Genomic DNA, 18,899 nt, shown 5'->3' with positions numbered 1-18,899 from the left:
GATGGTTCCAGGTACTAAGCTCTCCTGTAAAGATGTTTTTCCAAAAAAAAGAATCAGTTCATCCTGATCCTTCCTACAGCCCACACCCCTGACTCCAAACTTGGTTGCGCCTGCCTGACTCTCTTACATAATATATATTCCCCCATCTCTCCATACATATATATTTCAAAAAGTATGAGAAAACCTATAAACCCAAAAGCAGTGCCACACAAGAAGAGATAGACGGACCAAGCAGGAAGGTCACATGACACTAGCGCACTGTCCATCCCAGCTGTGTAAAATGGCTAATAAAAATCTTCCCACCCTAGGGGCTGGGGATTTAGTTCAGCGGCAAAAAGCGCCTGCCTGGCAAGCGCAAGGTCGTGAGTTCGGTTCCTGGTACCAGAGAAAAACCAAAAAAAAAAAAAAAAAAAAAAAATCTTCCCACCCCTCCTCCTCCTCCTCCTCTTCTTCCTCTTACCTCAACCTACTTTGCCCATTTAAAATGGAACCAACTAAGAACCATTGGATGGAATGAGAGGAGGTAACACCAGTTACAACAGAAGACTATGTCCTGGAGCCTTCTGCAGGAAAACTTTTTTTAAATTAGTAAATGTTTGCAAACCATAATGAATGCATTCATCATGGGGAGTTAGTACATGTACACATTTTATCCTTTTTATTTGCCCTTCCTCTCCCCTCCTTCCCTTCTCTCTTCATCTCTAGATCTGCTTCCCATCTACAAAAAGTCTACCCCATCCTATCATCTATCTTTTATTTTGCTCTTTAAATGATTTATACTTTGAGTTTCTCATAGGAGTGAAACCATGCAATATTTAAGCTTCTGCATCTTATTTATTTTACTTAGCTCTGTGACCTCCAGATGCATCCATTTTCTTACAAATGAGTCAAATTTACTTTTCTTTATGGTTGAATAGAACTCCACTGAGTATGAACACCACACTTCCATTATCCATTCATCTGTGGAGGCACATGTAGGCTATTTCCAAGATTTAGCTACTATGAGTTATGCTACAGTAACCAATCACTACAGCATGATATTTTCTCCCCAGGGATGAGGCAAACAGCAAAAGCAATGAAATGTTTCAAATTCTCTTTCACCCATCCACAACCCTACCCCAGGCTGCCAAAACCTCTTTGGATCCCTCCATTATTAAAAGCTCCATGTTCGTAAGCTCACCCCAATGTTTAACCCAAGGGACTCACATGATTAAACAAACAAATCAATCAATGTTTGATGAGGAATATGTTCTCCCAAATTATCTTGGTCTTTGTCTAATCAAACCTAACCCTTTATTGATGCCCACTAGCTTATTATTTTAAAAAGTCATTAACAGTGTGATTCATCACCAGTGTAATCTTCCCAGAAAACTCTAAAATTCTTGAAGGTTGGCCTTTGTACATTGGGAAAAGCTATAATCCAAGTCAGTAACACATAAAATGCAGACAGTTTAAATCCTACAGTCAAACCACCCCGACCCGTACCCTGTCACTTTTCCTACTGTTTCCAGAGGGATCTTCAATCAAAAGAAGAAAAGGTCACCCAGACACAAAAGGGTCACCTGTGAAGAAGGCTTCTCTGTCCAAACATTGGAAATATTTTGAGAGAGAAACACATTTCCAGGTTCTGACCATACTGTCCTCTGAGCAGTTCTGCTCAGTATTACGCTATGAGAGTACATGCAGACAATTATATATCAACAAAAGTAATATTGCTCCACAGCACTGTGACTGATCAAATACACTCAGCAGGCCAGCATTCCTCATAAGGGAGCTGAACATCCTAGGAAAGCACAGCAATCAATAAAATCTGCTGTAGGACTATGTCCATCAGAAAGTGCTGATTCCTTTTACTAAGACAACTGCCCCTTGCAATGAGTTTGAGAACAATCAAAATACTTCTTACGGCAGTGCCTGCCTGGCAAGCGCAAGGTCCTGTGTTCAATTCCCAGTACAAAAAAAAAAAAAAAAACCTTCTTAAGAAAAGGGGATTTGGAGAAATAATGCCTTTCAGAGAAGAACTGATGTGCAGAACCCTGGGCTTAGGGGACAGGAGTCCTATACCTCAGTGCCTGTGAAGGCCGGAGGAGCCTCCCGCGGGGCCGTGGGTGGCTGGGCCCTTACCTTACCACACTGCTTACATTTTCCTTCCTGCCGGCGCCGGTGCACCCAGTGATGACGCACAAAATTCTGTGGGAAAACAAAGTTAAAGGAAAATGTTTTCAGCTGCAAACCTCAATATTCATTTTTTAATGTTTCAAGATTATAGATTTACAGAAACCATAATTTATGCCCAAACAAACGCAAAAGCAAAAGTGTGTATTTATGACTTGTTCAACAATAAGTAGGAATACACTCAGGAAAACCATGAAGTTAATGCTCTATCCTCAGAGAGCTCCCATAATCATAGATTCTATCTATCATGCCTTTCCGCCCTGCCTGCCTAGGGGCAAGTGTCCATGCCAGCTTGAGCACTGTGCTATCTTATCAGGAAAACCCTGTGCAGATTTATAAATGGCTAAAGGACTATGGGCTGGGAGGTACCTGAAGCAGTTTAAAAAAAGAAAAAAAGACAGAGAGAAGTGAAAAGGTGAAGGAAAAGAGCTGGAACAATAACATCCGATTCAAACGAACAAACATTATTTATTACTTTCCACGGCAGGCAGGCACTGTTCTAAACATTCAAACTGGATGGAACTTCCATTCTCAGGAACAGAGATAAGACGTTCACTTGAAAATGTTTCACTAGGTAAAAGGAAGGAAGAGAAAACCAAAGAAAAGAGAAGTCAAAGGCAAGAGATGTGGGTTCCAGGGTGGTGATTTGTCAGTGAGACTGTTTAATCCCCAGGCACCCTAGCTAGACAGCTCTTTGCCTTTCAAGTAGATAATGACTCCTGGGACAGAGAGGCAAGCAGCCCTGTCACTGCCAGCTCTTAGGGCACCTTAGAAGAAAGAACACTGTTTTCAAGATGAATGCAGGTGGACCTAATAACTTAGCACAACCTGGCCCTCTTAGGCCAATATACCTATAGGACAACCTACTCTTTTCTTGCCCTTTTCTGAGATAACACACTTGACTTGGTACTAGGATTGCTATTGCAGGATCCAGCCATAGTGGATATTTTCTTGTTAGAAGGCCTTTACTACATATCCAGTCATTCAACAAATATTTACTAAATCCCTGCTACATGCTTGGCACTTTTCAAGGCCAGTGTTGAATAAAGAAAAAAAATGTTACATCCAGGCATGACAAAATCGGACTGGCTAGAATACCCCAACAAGCATTAGCATTAAAATATTTGTGCCAAAATTTGTGCCTCTATTTCTCTGACTAATGTCAAATGAATTCACACTAAAACAGAAGAAAAACCCTGGAGGTGAAATGGTGTCTTGACTATAATAAAATGCAAAGAAGCATAAAGATCCCACAAAGTAGCCTGATTTTCTCCTTGCCTTTCCTGCTGTCACTGTCACCACTGAATAAAACAAAGACAATTTTATCTGTTGTAAGAAAGAAACTAATAATAATATTACTTTCTGGTAACTGACTGGGTCCCAGGCACTTTTAAGTATATTTTACGCATAACAATTCTTCTAATTTCATGAGAATTTTAGTGACCAGAGGTGCTACGCAGGAGGAATATATGAATGATGTCTCAGGCGTTCAAGTATTGAACTATTTGTAGATTGCGTGGTACATTTCAGTGTACTGTCCCCTCCCCCCTCCTCCTTTGCTGCCATAGCAACCTCTACCACACCCCCTTGGCCCTGGAGACCATGTTCATCTCCTCATCATTAAATAGCAGGAATGTACATTTCTGACACATCAGGTCTCCAGGATGCTGGCCCATGAGTTCACTGTCGCCTGCCCAGGGCCACTGATTCCCTCAAGCACCTCAGAAGACTGGGCAAGCCCAACTGGAGTGCTTGTCTGTGTAAACGTCCATGTCTACGTGGGCAACTAGGGGTCCCAAGGCTGTCTGAGGCTTCCTAGACAGTGGCTACCATTCCAGGAACCTCCCTCATTTTCGGCATCAGGCCCAGTTTGAGTGTAAGAACTCTATGGAAGGTGAGATGCTGGACCTTCCACCTGCCCACTCTGCAGATGAAGCTACTGCTGAGCTCCTCAACCTCCTACTCTAGTGATAAGACAATGACTTTACTCAGTGCTTGCTTAAGAATTGGGGTAGGGAGTAGCAAACTGCCAACTTTAGAGCATCATAGTTCATGTTATTATAAAGCATCTTAGCCAGACATGGTGGTGCCTTCCTATAATTCCAGCACCGGTAGGCTGAGGCAGGAGGACTAAAGGTTTAAGCCCAGCCTGGGCAACTTGGTGACTCAGCAAGACTTTCTCTCAAAAAAAAAAAATTATAGGGCAGCTCCTCAGAGAGTTTGACTCTAGCTAGCATTATCATCCTCATTTAACAGATGAGGAAACCAAAGCACAGAAAGTCACTTAAAAGCTGTGATCCATGTTCTTTCAGCTGTGTTGCTAATGCTTCCTCTGCTCTGAAAGACCTCACTTGAGCTACTTCAACAAGACACACCAATCAAGGATTCCAATGACAGAAGTGAAAATATTGAATACATAAAAATGTCAGACAGTAATTAGAAGGGAGAGAAAATTTTAATACACTTGCTCTTAGGTTAGAAGAAACTGAGGGAGAATGAACAATATCACTGAAAGAAGCTCTGTGCTTATTGAGGTTATAAATCACCTAGTGATTATCAATTTCAGGAGGAAAATCCTGGAAGAATTGGCTGCTATTACCTGTGAGAAATCACGGCTGACTCATGGGATCATTTAGCTAGTGACAGAGCTACTCAAAAGATTAAGCCAACAATTTTCACAAATCAACAATTAGAAATTAGATGACTGAATTAATCATTTGTACCGTGACATATAACATTTGGCAAGCAGATTTATAATAGCATGTAATTTAGCTTACTTGGGAAATAAAAGAAAATATTTTAAAATTTTATTTAAATATTAATATATGCAACTAGTAGTCACTAAATATCTTCAATATTATTCTTCCTAGAAAGTAATCAGGAAACCAAGAAAGCAAAGGCACAGATAAAATAATTTGCACAAAAATTACTAGTATTAAAGAAAGTGACTTAATAAACTTAGTAACTATATAATCTATAATCTATAGTTTTAGGTTTGGAGATATCAAGCATCGCACAGAATTGTTCTTTGGCCTCGAACAAATTTATTTTACTGTGGTTTAAACACAATGTGATCACACAATATGTATATACAGCAATTTCCCAAGATGATTGTAACTGTTATGTGTTGCGAATATATTCTAATACAAAGAAAGAAGATAAGCTTAAACACACAGTTTGAACAACATAAATATGCAGTAAATGCATGGTGGACTGAGTGGAATTCTCAACCTCATTTCTTTGACAATTAAATCATGGGGTTATCATCTGAGGGCAGGAGGATCATCAATTACCTTCATCAATAAGGGAAAGAAAGATATTACCATAGGTTGCTGTTCCCTAATCCTTATTCATAAGCAATTTAACTTTACACACTGTTTTCTTCTGACCATTATTCATGGCTCTTAAATTACTGGACTGAAATTAGATTTTTCACACTTCCTTTTTTTTGGCCATTTTCATAGCTCCTAGCTTATTTCACTGAAATCAGGTTTTTCACACTGTTCTTTTGACCATTGTTCACTGTCTCTAAATTGCTGAATTAACATTAGATTTGGGGTTCTAATACTGCCAATGTGAGCGTTGATATACCATTGTTAAGATAGCAGAGTGGGGCTTCGAACGCCATGATATCTTTTCACTGCTCATCAATGATTTCTGAATTATTCGTATTCGAGTAAGGAAAAGATTCTATCTTTTGGGTTTTAATCAGTGCTATATTATTTCAGGGATTATATTCAGTATTTATATTAATTATAAACACCTAGCATAGAAGCTTGGTTATTTTCAAATACCCAATTTAATTCAAAATGTTGTTCATAGAATGTTTGAAAGGTTCTTAGAAATCATAGCCAAATCTTTATAGTTTACAACTCAGAAAACTGAGTTCCACAGAGACTCAATTTCGATGATAAAGTCCCCCAAGCATTTGTTAAGAAGTTGTCATGTTCAAGTCCTGCGTGGCGGGGAGACACACTGGTCAGCAATTCTTGCTTTTGAGACTCTGACCACTTCGTGGGAAAGAAGTAGAGGTGGGATGTGAACGCAAGTCAAGCTAATTCTAAAGTGATTGTTTCATCATTTACACTGAGTAACCTATGAGAATCTCTTAAGGAAGAAGCTCAAAGCAGTCATCATCAGTCATAAGTTTCATCTTCAAAATGTCCTCTTAGGCCGAGAGTTCTCAGGCATTTTGGAAGAAATTCAGCCTCTTAGAAATACATTCAGGCAGTAGATGTTCACTGACCACACACTCTTCGTCTTGGCACAAATTCCATGAGGAATCTCCCAAGCCTCACACTGAAGGAGGAAGACAATGGTAGGCTAGTAAACAGTAACATTCATAAATAATCACAGTACACAAGGTGGTCTGAAGGGGGCAGAACAAGGTGCTCTGACAGAGAGCAACATGCTACGCATTTACAGGTGGTCACTGAGGAGGAGCGCTACAACAGACTGAGGTCTGTGATGTCGCAAAACTCCTCTATGAAACACTAACCCATGATGCGTTGTGATTAGGACGAGGGATTTCCAGAGGAAGCTAGGTCATGAGGGTAGAGCCCCTATGAATGAGATTAGAGTCTTACAAAAGGGACTCTAAGGGGGCTGGGGATGTAGCTCAGTGGCACAGCGCCTGCCTGGCAAGTGTGAGGTCCTGAGTTCAATTCCCAGTACCAAAAAAAATTTTTAAAGGGGGACTCCAGAGAGATCACTTGCCCTCCTTCATCCCTGTGAAGAAGTCTGAAACATGCAAGAGGCCTTCACCAGAACCAAACCATGCTGGCACCCTGTTCTTGAGCTTCTCAGCATCCAAAACTGTGAAAAACATATTTTTCTTGTTTGCAAGCCACCTCAATAGGGTATTTTGATATGAAAACATGGATTCAGACAACCTCTAAGGGGATGATATTTAAGCTGTAGCCTGACCATAAGAAATAGCCAGTCATGCAAAGAAATTTTCGATATAGAAATGAAATACACAAATATTCAAAGCTGGGGAATATCTTGGGATGTGCCCTCAGAACTAAAAACTCCTGTTAGAGCTAGATAAAGCAAGAGAGGTAGACAGCGGCCAGACTACCCAGGTCTTTTGTAACAAGACAAAGGGTCTGGTGGTGCTCTCAGCACTGTAGAAATCATTGGAGACTTTCAAGCTGGAAAATGATGTAACCTAATTTTCATCTAAAAGATCACACTCTTTAATCATGGGTAAGTTGGAAAGAGACACTAAAAAAATATGGAGAAGCTGCTGCAATGGTCAAAGGTGCAAAATCACAGTACCTTAGTTTAAGCTGCAAACAGTAAGCAAGTGAGATAAATGGATGAATTATGAAAAACATTTTATAAATAAAATTGTCAGGACTGGCAATGGAATTGGAGGTGTACAGAACGTAAGAGTGGAAATCAGTATGACCCTCAGTTGTTGCAACTGAAAAGTTCATTTCTTATGAGGTGCAAAAGCATGGGAAAAAGTAGTTTTTACGAAAGAGCTTCTTTTCTTATGCATTTTCCCTCAGATGGCTATGATACATTCAAAGGATGTGTCAAACGGAACCTCAAGAAACATAGACTGGAAATGTAGTCAGGAGATGCCAGCTTTCTAAACAAGAATGGGCAGAGAAAAAGAACATGGTCAAGCACCCAGCCGCGGCAGGTTATGTAGAGGTCGGGGAATGGGTGGTGTTATGGTTTGTGTCTGGGTGTCCCCTCGAAGCCTCATGCAGTCATGGGGCGGTTGTCTAGAGTTTATGATTGATCCATGGTCCATTGCTGGGTGTCAGTGCTACACCCTCCCTCTGGTGGATAGTTTGCATATGTAAGGGAGGGAAAGAGGCTGCTTGCTGCCACTCCTCCTCCCTTTTGCTCCTATTGCTTTTGCTGTTTTCCACTGCCATGAATGGTTGCCCTCTGCCATGTGCCACTCTGCCTTGGAGCCAGTAAGTATGGACTGAAACCACCACAAACTGTGAGCTAAATAAACCTTTCCTTCCTTCATTTTGGGCATCAGGTATTTTGTCTTAGCAATGGGAGAAAAATAACCAAGACAGGCGGTGAGAGCCAGCAGGAAGGGCTTTCCAGAGAAGAGGACAAGCAGGTGAGAACGACACTAGCAGTCAAGAGGCGAGACCATTTCAGGAAGGATGGAATTTTGAATATTTTGAATATTTCTGAAACTAAGAAGAGAAAAACATCTGATGAGTTTGGCAGGAAGGAGATCACTTGTAACAATAAGCAAGCAATTTCAGTGAATGGACAGAGTAGAAACAAGCTCAAAATAGCTTAAAAGGATTAGAAGATGACAGGGATAATTAAATATTATCTATTTAATAATTTAAATAGATAACACTTCCTGGAAGCTCAGCAGTGAACACAAAACTGAGAATTCAAGCAACAATTACGCACAGTTTACTTCTCTTAGAAACTATGATAGCATGCTTATGCTGATAGAGTTCACCTAGATGGGGTGGTTGGGAGTGTTCAAAAATGTAGAAAAAGAACGAATATCAAGTCATTGGTATTAAGACAAGGGAAGATACAGAAAACCCACATGAAAGAACTAGTTTCAGGGAAAAGGAGCAAACCACCCAAGGGAATCCCCCCCTCCCCCAGTTTTAATTATCTATCTATGCAGAGAGAGGAGGGGAATTGAAACTGAAGGATAGGGAACCAAAGGTAGACAAGGGCCTCTTGGCAAGAAATCTATAAACTCCATCATGAGAACACAACGCTATCACTTCTCTTCTCTCAACTAGCATCTTTGTTTTGAGCTACCACTGAGCGATCTTGTGGCCACGACCCGAGAGCACTGTGGGGTAGCAGTGATGACACCCGCCGTACGGTCATGTCCACAAATATTAGGAGAAGACAATGGATGGAGTAAGTACCTGTTCTTCTGCCCACAACCTCGGGCTCCACCCCATTGTCTTTCCATGTTGTCTTTCAACCCACTTGAATTCATCAGTAACAATGAGATCATTCTTTTTCACAGTGTCTTTTTAAATTTTTGTATTTGTTTTAATCAAGGTCTTGCACATGGCCCAGGCTGATGTGAAACTCCTGGACTCAAAGGGTCCTCCTGCCACAGCCTCCTGAGTAGCTGAGATACAAGGCTGCACCCCTGCCCCAAGCCTATTACTGACTATCTTTAAAATGTGTGTGATTTTGTCTGTACTCAGAGGTCTTCTACTCCTAGTCTACACATTCAGGTATCTCACAGCTTTCATTACTATCTACACATGCCAACAATTAGCAAATGTCTAACGCTGGCTCCTTTTCCTGATAACCTGTGAACTCGTATTCCCATCCAGCTTTCTATTGGGCATCCTTAACGGGGGCACAGGATGCCCCAAACCTGATAGTTCTACAACTGAACTCATCACCTCCCACCCCGTCCTCACATAAGCTCGTTTGCCAACACTGAATGCATTCTGCAAGGCAGGAAGCTGGTTTATTCTCGTACCTTCCCTTTCATATCCCCAAATCCCATCAATTCCTACACCTTCTCAATTTTTTTTCAAACTCATGTCTATTACCCATGATACTCTTGGGTCAAGTCACCAGTCTTGTGCGCCTAGAGTACTGACAACACCTTTCAACTGTCTCCATGACGCCAGCGGTACTACTCCAGCACTACAGGGTGTTCTCTCTATGTTGCATTCAGCATAGTAGATTCTGCTGGAAACAACTGAATGCCCCTTCTCAATTTCCCAGATGATAAAACACTCAGGGCAGCCTGGCCCCCCAGGACCCTCGGGATCTGGCCCTTGCTCGTCTCACAGATCACATTCCTTACTCACCAGGGTCTCTCACTCTGCCTGTTTGCTCCTTAAGCTCAGTTTAGGGCTTCTTGACCCCTTTCTTCTCACTCCTGTTCCCAACTACAAGCAGCTAATTTGAGGCATACACCTGATGGGAAGTTTTCCAGAGTACATCTGTAAGTGGAACCGGAACTCATCTCTCTGGGAACGGAAATGGACTGCAGAAAGTACACTAACCACAAACGACTCAACAGACTTTCTCCTAAGGAGCGCTCCGTGTGAGATAGCAAGGTGTGGGGCACAGTGGGGAGCCCCCTCTAAGAAGGCTGAATTCTACTCAGGATAAGCTTATGTCTCACAGACTATGGACTGCAACTCTGTCCTAGAACTGGACTGCAGAGAACAACGCAGGAGGGCTGAGAACCACTCTCACCTTCTCTAACGTCTCCCTGCAGTTGAGCCTTGTGTCTCCTCTAAATAACAGCGGAACAAACAAATATATTTAAGAACCATCTCCTCCCCTGAATCCTCTGCTACTACAAAAACAGCACCAAGTGCTCTGAATGCTAGTTTCCAACTTGTTTATCTACATAACTGGTGTGCAAGGTCAGGGATTCAGTACTGAATGTAAGTCCATCAGCGTATCTATCTATCTATCTATCTATCTATCTATCTATGTATCTATCTACCTAACAAATGAAAACTCCCCGTTACTTAGAGAGATTAGATGAGATGTCCAAGGTCACGAGGCATCAGGACGCACTTTGCGAGAGGACAGTCCAGCTCTAGCATTCATATAAATAAGCAGTAACTACAATGTTTTCTGAACAGTGGCTACACATTCAAAATTGAGAAATTGCAATGAAAATTAGCCAAAAAATCCCAACAAAAGTCTATTGTTTCCTTCCCCCTTCACCTCTATTCCTCCCCCACTGTCTGGTTCATTCAGTAAGAACTTGGCTCCCATCACGGTTATCCCATGAACAGAACAGAGCACTGTGTACAAACACCGCAGATCCCTGGAGATTACATTGACTGGACTGACTGAGGTCTCAGCAAGAAACTGATGTGGAATGGAGGCACGCGGAATGTATTTCTTAATCCCTAGTGAACAGCGGATATCTATGAATCCCCTGAACCCGCAGGAATCCAAGGTGGTATCTAAAACACTCCGGAAATACTCACCTCTCTTGGTGACCTCGAGCCTCCTTCCCGAAATGTTGGTTTACATCTGAAATTAATCTGTCATATGAAAAGAAAAATACATTACATTAGGGATAAGCCTCACACTAGATTGAATTATCTGAAAAAATCAATAGTAACAGATATTGCAACAATAATTGCCCAAACAGTAAGGAACCAAGAAACACTATTCTTAGTCTTTTGATATCAACACAGAGAGGTCGAGTGATTTCATGCCTAAATCCAAGTCCTTTCATTCTTAGGGGTGAAATCAAAGTTCCTATAAATAATAATGCTCTTAGACTGCCATGTAGAGAAACTGAGGTAAGAAAGAGTCAGAGAAAAATACAGAGCAGCTGAAACCACCCAGCTGGATTTCAAATTTTAAAAGTAGAAGTTATGAACCTGAGAAATTTTAACTATTATGAGAAGTATTCAAATTATCCAAAATTATTCTTTATCAAAGGTTCAGCCCTGCCCTTTAGAAAGGAAGACCTCCTGGTTAAAAATCTGCATCTTCTTCGCTGCTGCGTAAAATAAAACAAGCATGGAATGAGGGAGAAGACGAATGAGCGGTGTTGTGATGTTTTTACATTAGTGTTTTTACATTTAATGTTTGTACAGGAAGGTAAATTAATGTTTTTACATTAGGATAAATTTGAGTAGTCATTGTCAGGCGATATCGGCGCACAACAGCTGCCATGTGTCAGGAGAAAGACACACATGGGAAGCTAAACAACAGGCCACGGAACTGAATTGTTTCAACCCGTTGACACGTGTCCGCTCAAGCGCCTGGGCAGCGCGCAGAGAATTATAGGCGGCGCTCAAGTCAGAGGCAGGAGACAGAGGACAGCCTGTACGCTGTCCAGTGGAGCCTTTCCCTCGCCCTAGACAATAAGGAAATGGACCACGCAGAGCCTGTGTCTTCAGGGGCAAGGCACCCTGAGGGTGTCGCCTGCAGCCCGGCTGCACATTCACACGCAGACCCTGTGCAGGAAGCCGCAGAAGAGGTCGAGGGCGGCTTTCAGGTTCCGCCCCCTTCCTTGCAGCCACTTGAGGAAGAGGCGAACTCATGAAGAGGGGCGTATGCACATAAACTATGGCCGCGTAAGATCAAAGGTGCTGGAACTGTTTTCTTAAAGAAATACCTTGTTCAAAAGCAAGGATTGTACAGGAAGAGAATTAGTGCAAACAGTCTCTGCCCTCTAGTTGTATCATTTTCCCCAGGAGTCAACATTAAATGATATCAAGTAATGCATCAGCATTAACAGACTAAATGATCCTTAAGCATTGTCTTTTAATTATTCATCTGGTTATTTTGTTCGACTTCTAGGTTTTTAAAGGGGAACTTTTTTTTTAAAAAAAGTCGGAAATAGAAAAAACCTGGCGCCCAAATGTAAATGAAGACCAGACACTTGCAACAAATATAAGTGGCAGCAGGTGGCGCTCTCTTACCTTTTCTAGCTGCTCGATGCAGGCAGTGTGGACCACGATTTTGCAGACTGCACACTTCCTCCTGAGAGCAGATTTCTACAACGTACAAGTCAAAACATAGGAAAGAGATGTTAACACTCTGTTCTGAGGACTTCCCCAGCATGAAAAGGAACATACAGAAAGGAAGCAAACACTGCAATTATTTCTGTTACTAAGGAAATGTAAAACTTCATCTTAAATGTTAATAGAACACACTTCACCAGTCGTCCTGACTCGCCAAGTAGCTCCACATCCACACAACTTCCAGTGGCCTAGGATCATCTCCCCGACTATAACAGCAGTCACAGCTGCTACACACTGAGCACACGGCTACACTAAGCTCTTTACTGGGCCGCCATACTTCTAAGTTTCATGATAAAACAACGGAGTCATTGTTATCCTTTTTTCACATTTTCACTCAGGTAGTTAACATGCCGACATCTTTACTTCGGTCTGCCTTCCAACCAAGCATCTCTCCTCTGCTGCCAGACAGCCTGCATTTCAAGGGGTGGGGTCGCACACACAGCTCAGACAAGAAACAGTACTAGAAGTAGTCATAGAACCAGCAGCAATGATAAAATTCGACTTTGCAAACCAGGAGCACCATATCCTGGTGCTCTCCTGTTTCCTGCGGATGTGCTGGTTGGATCACTGCCTTGGCAACACCTGCAGAAAACGCATGGAGTACTTGGGTCTTATTGCTCATCAAAGCTACAATGGTGCTGAGGGAACTCGAGTTGATCCTAGCGCACTTCTCGCCTGCTACAACAGCTTTGGTAGATTTCACACAAGCAAAAGAAGGTATCCCAGGCGGGTAGCCACATGTGGGCTAGGACTTAACGGCACCTAAAAAGCACCTTTCCTAATCAGCAGTTCCCTCCTCTGCCTGGCTCTTCGCCCACCCCTGCGCTCTGCACGCAGTGGAGCAGCGGGGATTCTGGAGGTTTCTGGGAACTGGCTGGGGAGGGCACACGGAACACTTCGCCTGCTCAGGCAACCTGTGCGCCCTTAGAAACCAGAGCAGCTCCTCTATGCTCGGTGTTCTCTACCAGCATTCTGAGTCCAAATCTTTTTGGAACAAGGCATCTGGGCTACACGGTTTTGGGATCCTCTGGGTTAAGATATGTTATCTCTTAGCTTACTGGGATGACGTGTAGATACCATCGATCAGGAATAATTCAAGCGCAATGTTCTATGATGATGACATATGACACGAAGGGCTGTAAGTGATACAGCTCATTTTAATTAGATCTAACTGAATTTTGAAAGATCCTCTTAAAATATATTACAAGTCTCTGTGCTTTTTGGTGCAGAATATACAAACCGTAATCTGAATTTTCCTTCATAAACACTGCACAACGCATGGCTCTCTACAAAGACCAGTCCTCTTGCTGTTCCTGCCTTTCTGTCTGACTAAAGCTCCTTTCAGATCATTGTTCCTGCCTTTTGTTCTCGTCAGTTTCTTAAATGACAGTTTCTACACAACTGTGAGTCTGAAAATCAGATAATTAAGGTTTCTAATAACATGCAAAATTAAGTAAGTTCTGATTGAAGGCCCGAGGTCTTTTTCCTTTCTAATTATGAGCATGGATTGTAGTTCTTCGCTTGATGAGAACTGATTCCAGGGGTTCACAGACCTCTTGGTTTTCGAGCAGGTTTGAATGGGTGAAAGGTTTCTGAAATAGCTGGATAATAAGCTTCTGGGCAGAAATTGCTCAAAACATAATAGACCTTTGTACTTGGTTACGTTACAATTTTTATCTTGAAAATTTAAGCCAAATCCAGGAAACACAGTAGGGAGTGTACAGGGATCTAGATCTTCTAAGCCCTGGGAAATATTTCTCTTTTCCCAAATAACTATTATGCAATCCACTATGAAAGGGGATGAGTTAAGTTCATTAACAAATTGTTCAGTAGGTTAGTTGTTACTCTTCATTCATAAGGGGACATAGCTGTTATTGAACCTGGCACAAAGACATAATTTGTAAAAAAAACATTATCGGGGCACTGTGTGTTTTAAAAAATTGAAATTATAAAAATTTATCAGTGGGCTCTCATCAGTGAATTTATTTGGGCTTGTTACTTTAAATACCAAGGAGAAACACTTTAGCAACCTTAACAAGCATTCCCTGATTTCATCAGTGTTGACATTCAAAGAACCCATTAATCCCTAGGGGGGGCACCTTTGCAAAGACTAACACAATGTGGGATATAATGCCGACCATACTGATCCAATAAATACATGATCAGCGCCTCCTTCAGTGGGTGTGATTTAACAACCACCCAGGATAAGGAGAAAACGCAGTCAAGGCTGTGTGTTATTTCCCATATGCAGACACCCGGGGCAGCACTCACTAACTGCAGCTCCCACCAAGCACAGAAGTGAAACTGCCACAACCTCAGGCCCCTGGGGCTGGGGCTGCCAGGGACACAAGGACCAGAGGGGAGCACAGGGAGCCAGCATCCAATAAGGGGTTTCATATCTAATCCCATCTGCTCAGCCACAGTCCTCGGCTGTTGGTTCCTGATCTATGTGTCGCACCAAAAAAACTATCTTTGATTCCTTTGAGAAAAATGTGATTTACCCTGTTGCAATGAATACCTGGTGGTAGTTATCAGTCTGACAGAAAGAGAAAAGGGAGAGAAGCGAGGGAGGGAGGGAAAGGAAGACTAAATTTAAAAGAGGGAAAGATGGAAGAGGAGATAAAGAGGAGAGGGGAGCGGAGGGGAAAGGAAGGGAGAGGTAAGGGAGGGAAGGGCAGAGAAGCGGGGGAGAGGGAAATGGGGAGGGCAGAGGCAGGGCAGGAATACTTCAGGGACTTGGGTAACCTAGTTTCACAGGCCTGTAATTTATGAAAGGATTAGAGCCTCTTGCTGCCCAAGATAACCAAGGCGTTTATCACCCCAACAGCCTGAAGTCTGAAACAGGTACCACAGGCTGGCTGCCCCTTCCCGGGAGGGCCCACAAGGCTGAGCTACACTGCCCGTGGCCATCCAGTCCTGGTCTGAAGAACCCACTTACCCTTCTCCACCTCCCCAGGCTCAACCGCCACACATCCGAAGGGGAGAAGGTAGCAGGGGAGACGGTAGCGGCAACAGAGCCTGCTTGGCAAACTTTTCTTAGTTTCCCTGGGTCAACAGCACTCAGAGGCCGGACACCTCCGCCTGCCCCCAAAATAAAAAGTGAAGTGTGGGCTTGGAAATCTCACTCCTGACAGGGAATTGCTGCTTCCACAGATCCCTGCAGTCAAGGAGGCCACAGTGAGCCCAGGACAGAGGGCCTCTGGGGCAGGGACGGTACCCAAAGTGGGAGGAGCCCAAGAGGCAGTCTGGGGAAGGATGGGCCCGGAAGAGGGAGGGCTGAGGTGCCCTGGGGCGCTCATCTTCCAGCCAGCTCTCGGCCTCCTCTCCCCACGATGTCTCAGCCCTTGGCCTTAGAGCTCAAGGTCCAGCCACGGCCTTGCAGAGAAGAAGGAGCAGGGAGGAGCTCGGCAGCCCAGGCTGGGCTGCTCCTCTTTTCCTCTCTGCTCATGGGGCTGAACCAATGCTTAGTGAAGTGCCTGGGAGGAAACTTCCGGAGCTTTTAGAATGTCAGGAATCCGGTGTCCTTTCCAGGACTGTCTCCGTGGGCAACATAAACAAGAACAGTGTGGCTGCATAATCCAAGGTAAATGAAAACAGGGGTTCTTGGATTTATTTAAAACCTAATTAGAAGAAATGACAAGCATACTTGGCAAGTCCTGCTTCTCTGGGGAGCCTGGCATGCAATCTGTAAATTGCTATTAGGAAAAATGAGGAATGACATTATCTGAAAAGTTCCAGCCATGTGATTTCAGAGCTTAAGTCCAGTCTCCCATCGCTCACGTTGGCTCTGGTTGTCCCCCGACAGATGTCAGGACATTTCGGACACATCAGGAGGGCAGCCACTGAAGTTCCAGCGTGCCCTGTGAGAGGTCCTCAGGAGATCACAAAGTCCGTGACAAGAGGAGCTCATGCTCTCTGACCAAGAAGCAAAGATGCACGTGTCCAGAGGAGCCTGTGACCCAGTGGGAACTCAGGGCTCCTTAGAGGGTTGGCTGCAGCAGACCAGCTCTGTGCTGGAGGGTCCCAGTCCTCTGCCTGAGCAGTGCTGGCCCACGCTAGAGAGGCAGCCTTCGTTTGTCAACACCCATGTGTCTGTGCCATGCCCTCTGCACAGACAAGGACTTGGGCAAGGCTGAGTCCTCATGAAACAGGTCTCCACCATCGACAAAGCCCAAGGTACCTGAGACTATCTGAAGGCAAAAGCAACTCAAAGGTAGGTGTAGGATCTTTGCAAGTGTGTGCACCAAGACACTTACGTCGTGCTCCCCTAATGCTATCACACCTGAGCCTGTGTGCTGTCTGCAATCATGGGGGTGTCAGATGTCCTACATGTGGACTTACCATGTGTCAGGAGCAACCTGCTAACCACGGACTTTTCCAAACATATGTATGGCAATTAAGTCAACAGCTCATTCTAACCATCACTGTGTGCATAAAGCAATGCAGGATACAAAAAGAAAAAGAGGCTTCGGACTTTCTGGGCAAAGCTTGTGAGCCACTGGAGGAGACAAGAGGGACTTGAGAGGAGAGATCTTTTAACACAGCCAAATGCTGAAGGAACAGCTCGACAAATGAAAGCCAGGATTCGAGGAGAGTAGATTGCAGAGGCTGAGTCATTAAGGACTTAGAAGAAAAAGCAAATTCTTGAACTTAATCCTGAAAGAGATGCACAGTTATTGAATGTGGTGGTGCATGCCTGTAACTCAAGTTACACGGGAGACTGAGGCAGCCTGGACAACTGAGTGAGCCCTTGTCTCAAAACAAAAATCATAAGGGCTGCGGGTATGGCTCAGAGGTACAGCGCTTGCCTAGCATACACAAAATGCAGTGTTCCGTCCTCAGCACCTCAAAAGAGCATTTACATTTGAGAAATCAAAGACATTCTAGCAAGAAGAGGATCCAAAGTGTCGTTCGTTACCGAGCACTGATACCTTCTTCTATTTTTTTTTTTTTTTCCTGGTACCGGCAATGGAACTCACGACCTTGCGCCTGCCAGGCAAGTGCTGTGCTGCTGAACTAAATCCCCAGCCCCTGATACCTTCTTCTAAAAGGAATTGAGACTACCTTTGGCACCTCTGCCATGGGCAGAGAGTTTCTGGTTCCACAGGTGTCCATTTGCATGAGTTGTTAGACGCAAGGTTTGGCGGTTGAGTGTGGAGGTCTGATCGTGTGCAGATGCCCTGGGCCTCCCAGGTGCTGTGTACCTCACAGGTGTAAGGAGTGGGTGCACTGGCTGTGTAAGGAAGCTAGAGAGCTGTGTCACAAGGCTGCATCAGAACTGGCAAAATTCAACTATTTCCAAGAGGCCTAGGAGCTAAAAACCATGGAGTTGCAAACAGGTGGAGATTCTCCTGTGTTCTGTGGCACTGTTATACTCTAACACCAAGAACACTGCATGACACAGACATTTTAGGAAGCAAGATGGGGAGGAAAGGCTGGCAGAGGAGGGCTTTATGCCCATTTCTGCCCTCACAGAGTGGCTATGGAGAGACTGGAAGTCAAAACCCTACTAGGACACAGGCGTCCCCTGATGGGCAACCCCAAAGGAAGCAAGGATGAGGCTCCTGACACTGTTTGGGGATCAAACTATCCAGACAACAGGGGAACATAGGATGGAGGCAGCACTGCAGGCGAACAACTGTGTCTAGGATCACAAATAAGATGTCATCTGGGTTTGCAGGAGCACCCGGTAGGAAGGCTCTTTTGCAGAGAACCGAGGGCTTCCCTAAATGGGCGGAGTTAAGAACACGATGTCTGTGTTACTGCTGTTCATGGGATTCCCCATGTATGTGCAGGCTACTTAAAACTTGAGAGATTTACTTTGACAGCAATTGTGCAGTGAGGGAAAACAGCGAGAACTGTTCCCCCACTCCTCCCCGCCAGAAGAAGCTGGGGAGGTGACTCAGACAGTGTGATGAAGCAGACTGGAATGGCCTCTTACAGGCCCTAAATGAAGATAAGAAAGACAAGTTGTAATATAATAGGTGATAAGGGACCAAACTAGCCATTTAGTTGAGTAGCGGTGTGCAGCACTACCTCTAAGCAGAGGGGAAGATGAGAGAAAATGAGACGGGTAATTTATTAATTCAGTGAGCCAATAAATATGAGTGTCTACCCTACAGCGGGCACTAAGCAGTGAACACAGCAGTAATTTTTTTTTAATCTCATAGAGCATATATTCTCCTGTGAGAGACAGACAATAAATAAAACAGGTAAATATAAACATAA

At 43.7% G+C, this 18,899-nt stretch overlaps 1 protein-coding gene across 1 annotated transcript in view; it reads right to left on the bottom strand.

The window, feature by feature from the left end:
- The window catches only part of Dgki (diacylglycerol kinase, iota), a 421,640-nt gene that overhangs the window by 229,866 nt on the left and 172,875 nt on the right, over nucleotides 1-18,899 (bottom strand). Inside the window, 3 exon segments of the mRNA XM_013505028.1 lie at nucleotides 2,125-2,190; nucleotides 11,118-11,174; nucleotides 12,570-12,644. Coding sequence (XP_013360482.1) covers nucleotides 2,125-2,190; nucleotides 11,118-11,174; nucleotides 12,570-12,644 — 198 coding nt within the window.

This window comes from Chinchilla lanigera, unplaced genomic scaffold (assembly GCF_000276665.1).
Source record: "Chinchilla lanigera isolate Chin_1 unplaced genomic scaffold, ChiLan1.0 scaffold00093, whole genome shotgun sequence".
Lineage (NCBI taxonomy): Eukaryota > Metazoa > Chordata > Mammalia > Rodentia > Chinchillidae > Chinchilla > Chinchilla lanigera.
Note: the sequence above shows the minus strand (reverse complement) of the source record. Positions and strands in the feature narration are given on the sequence as shown.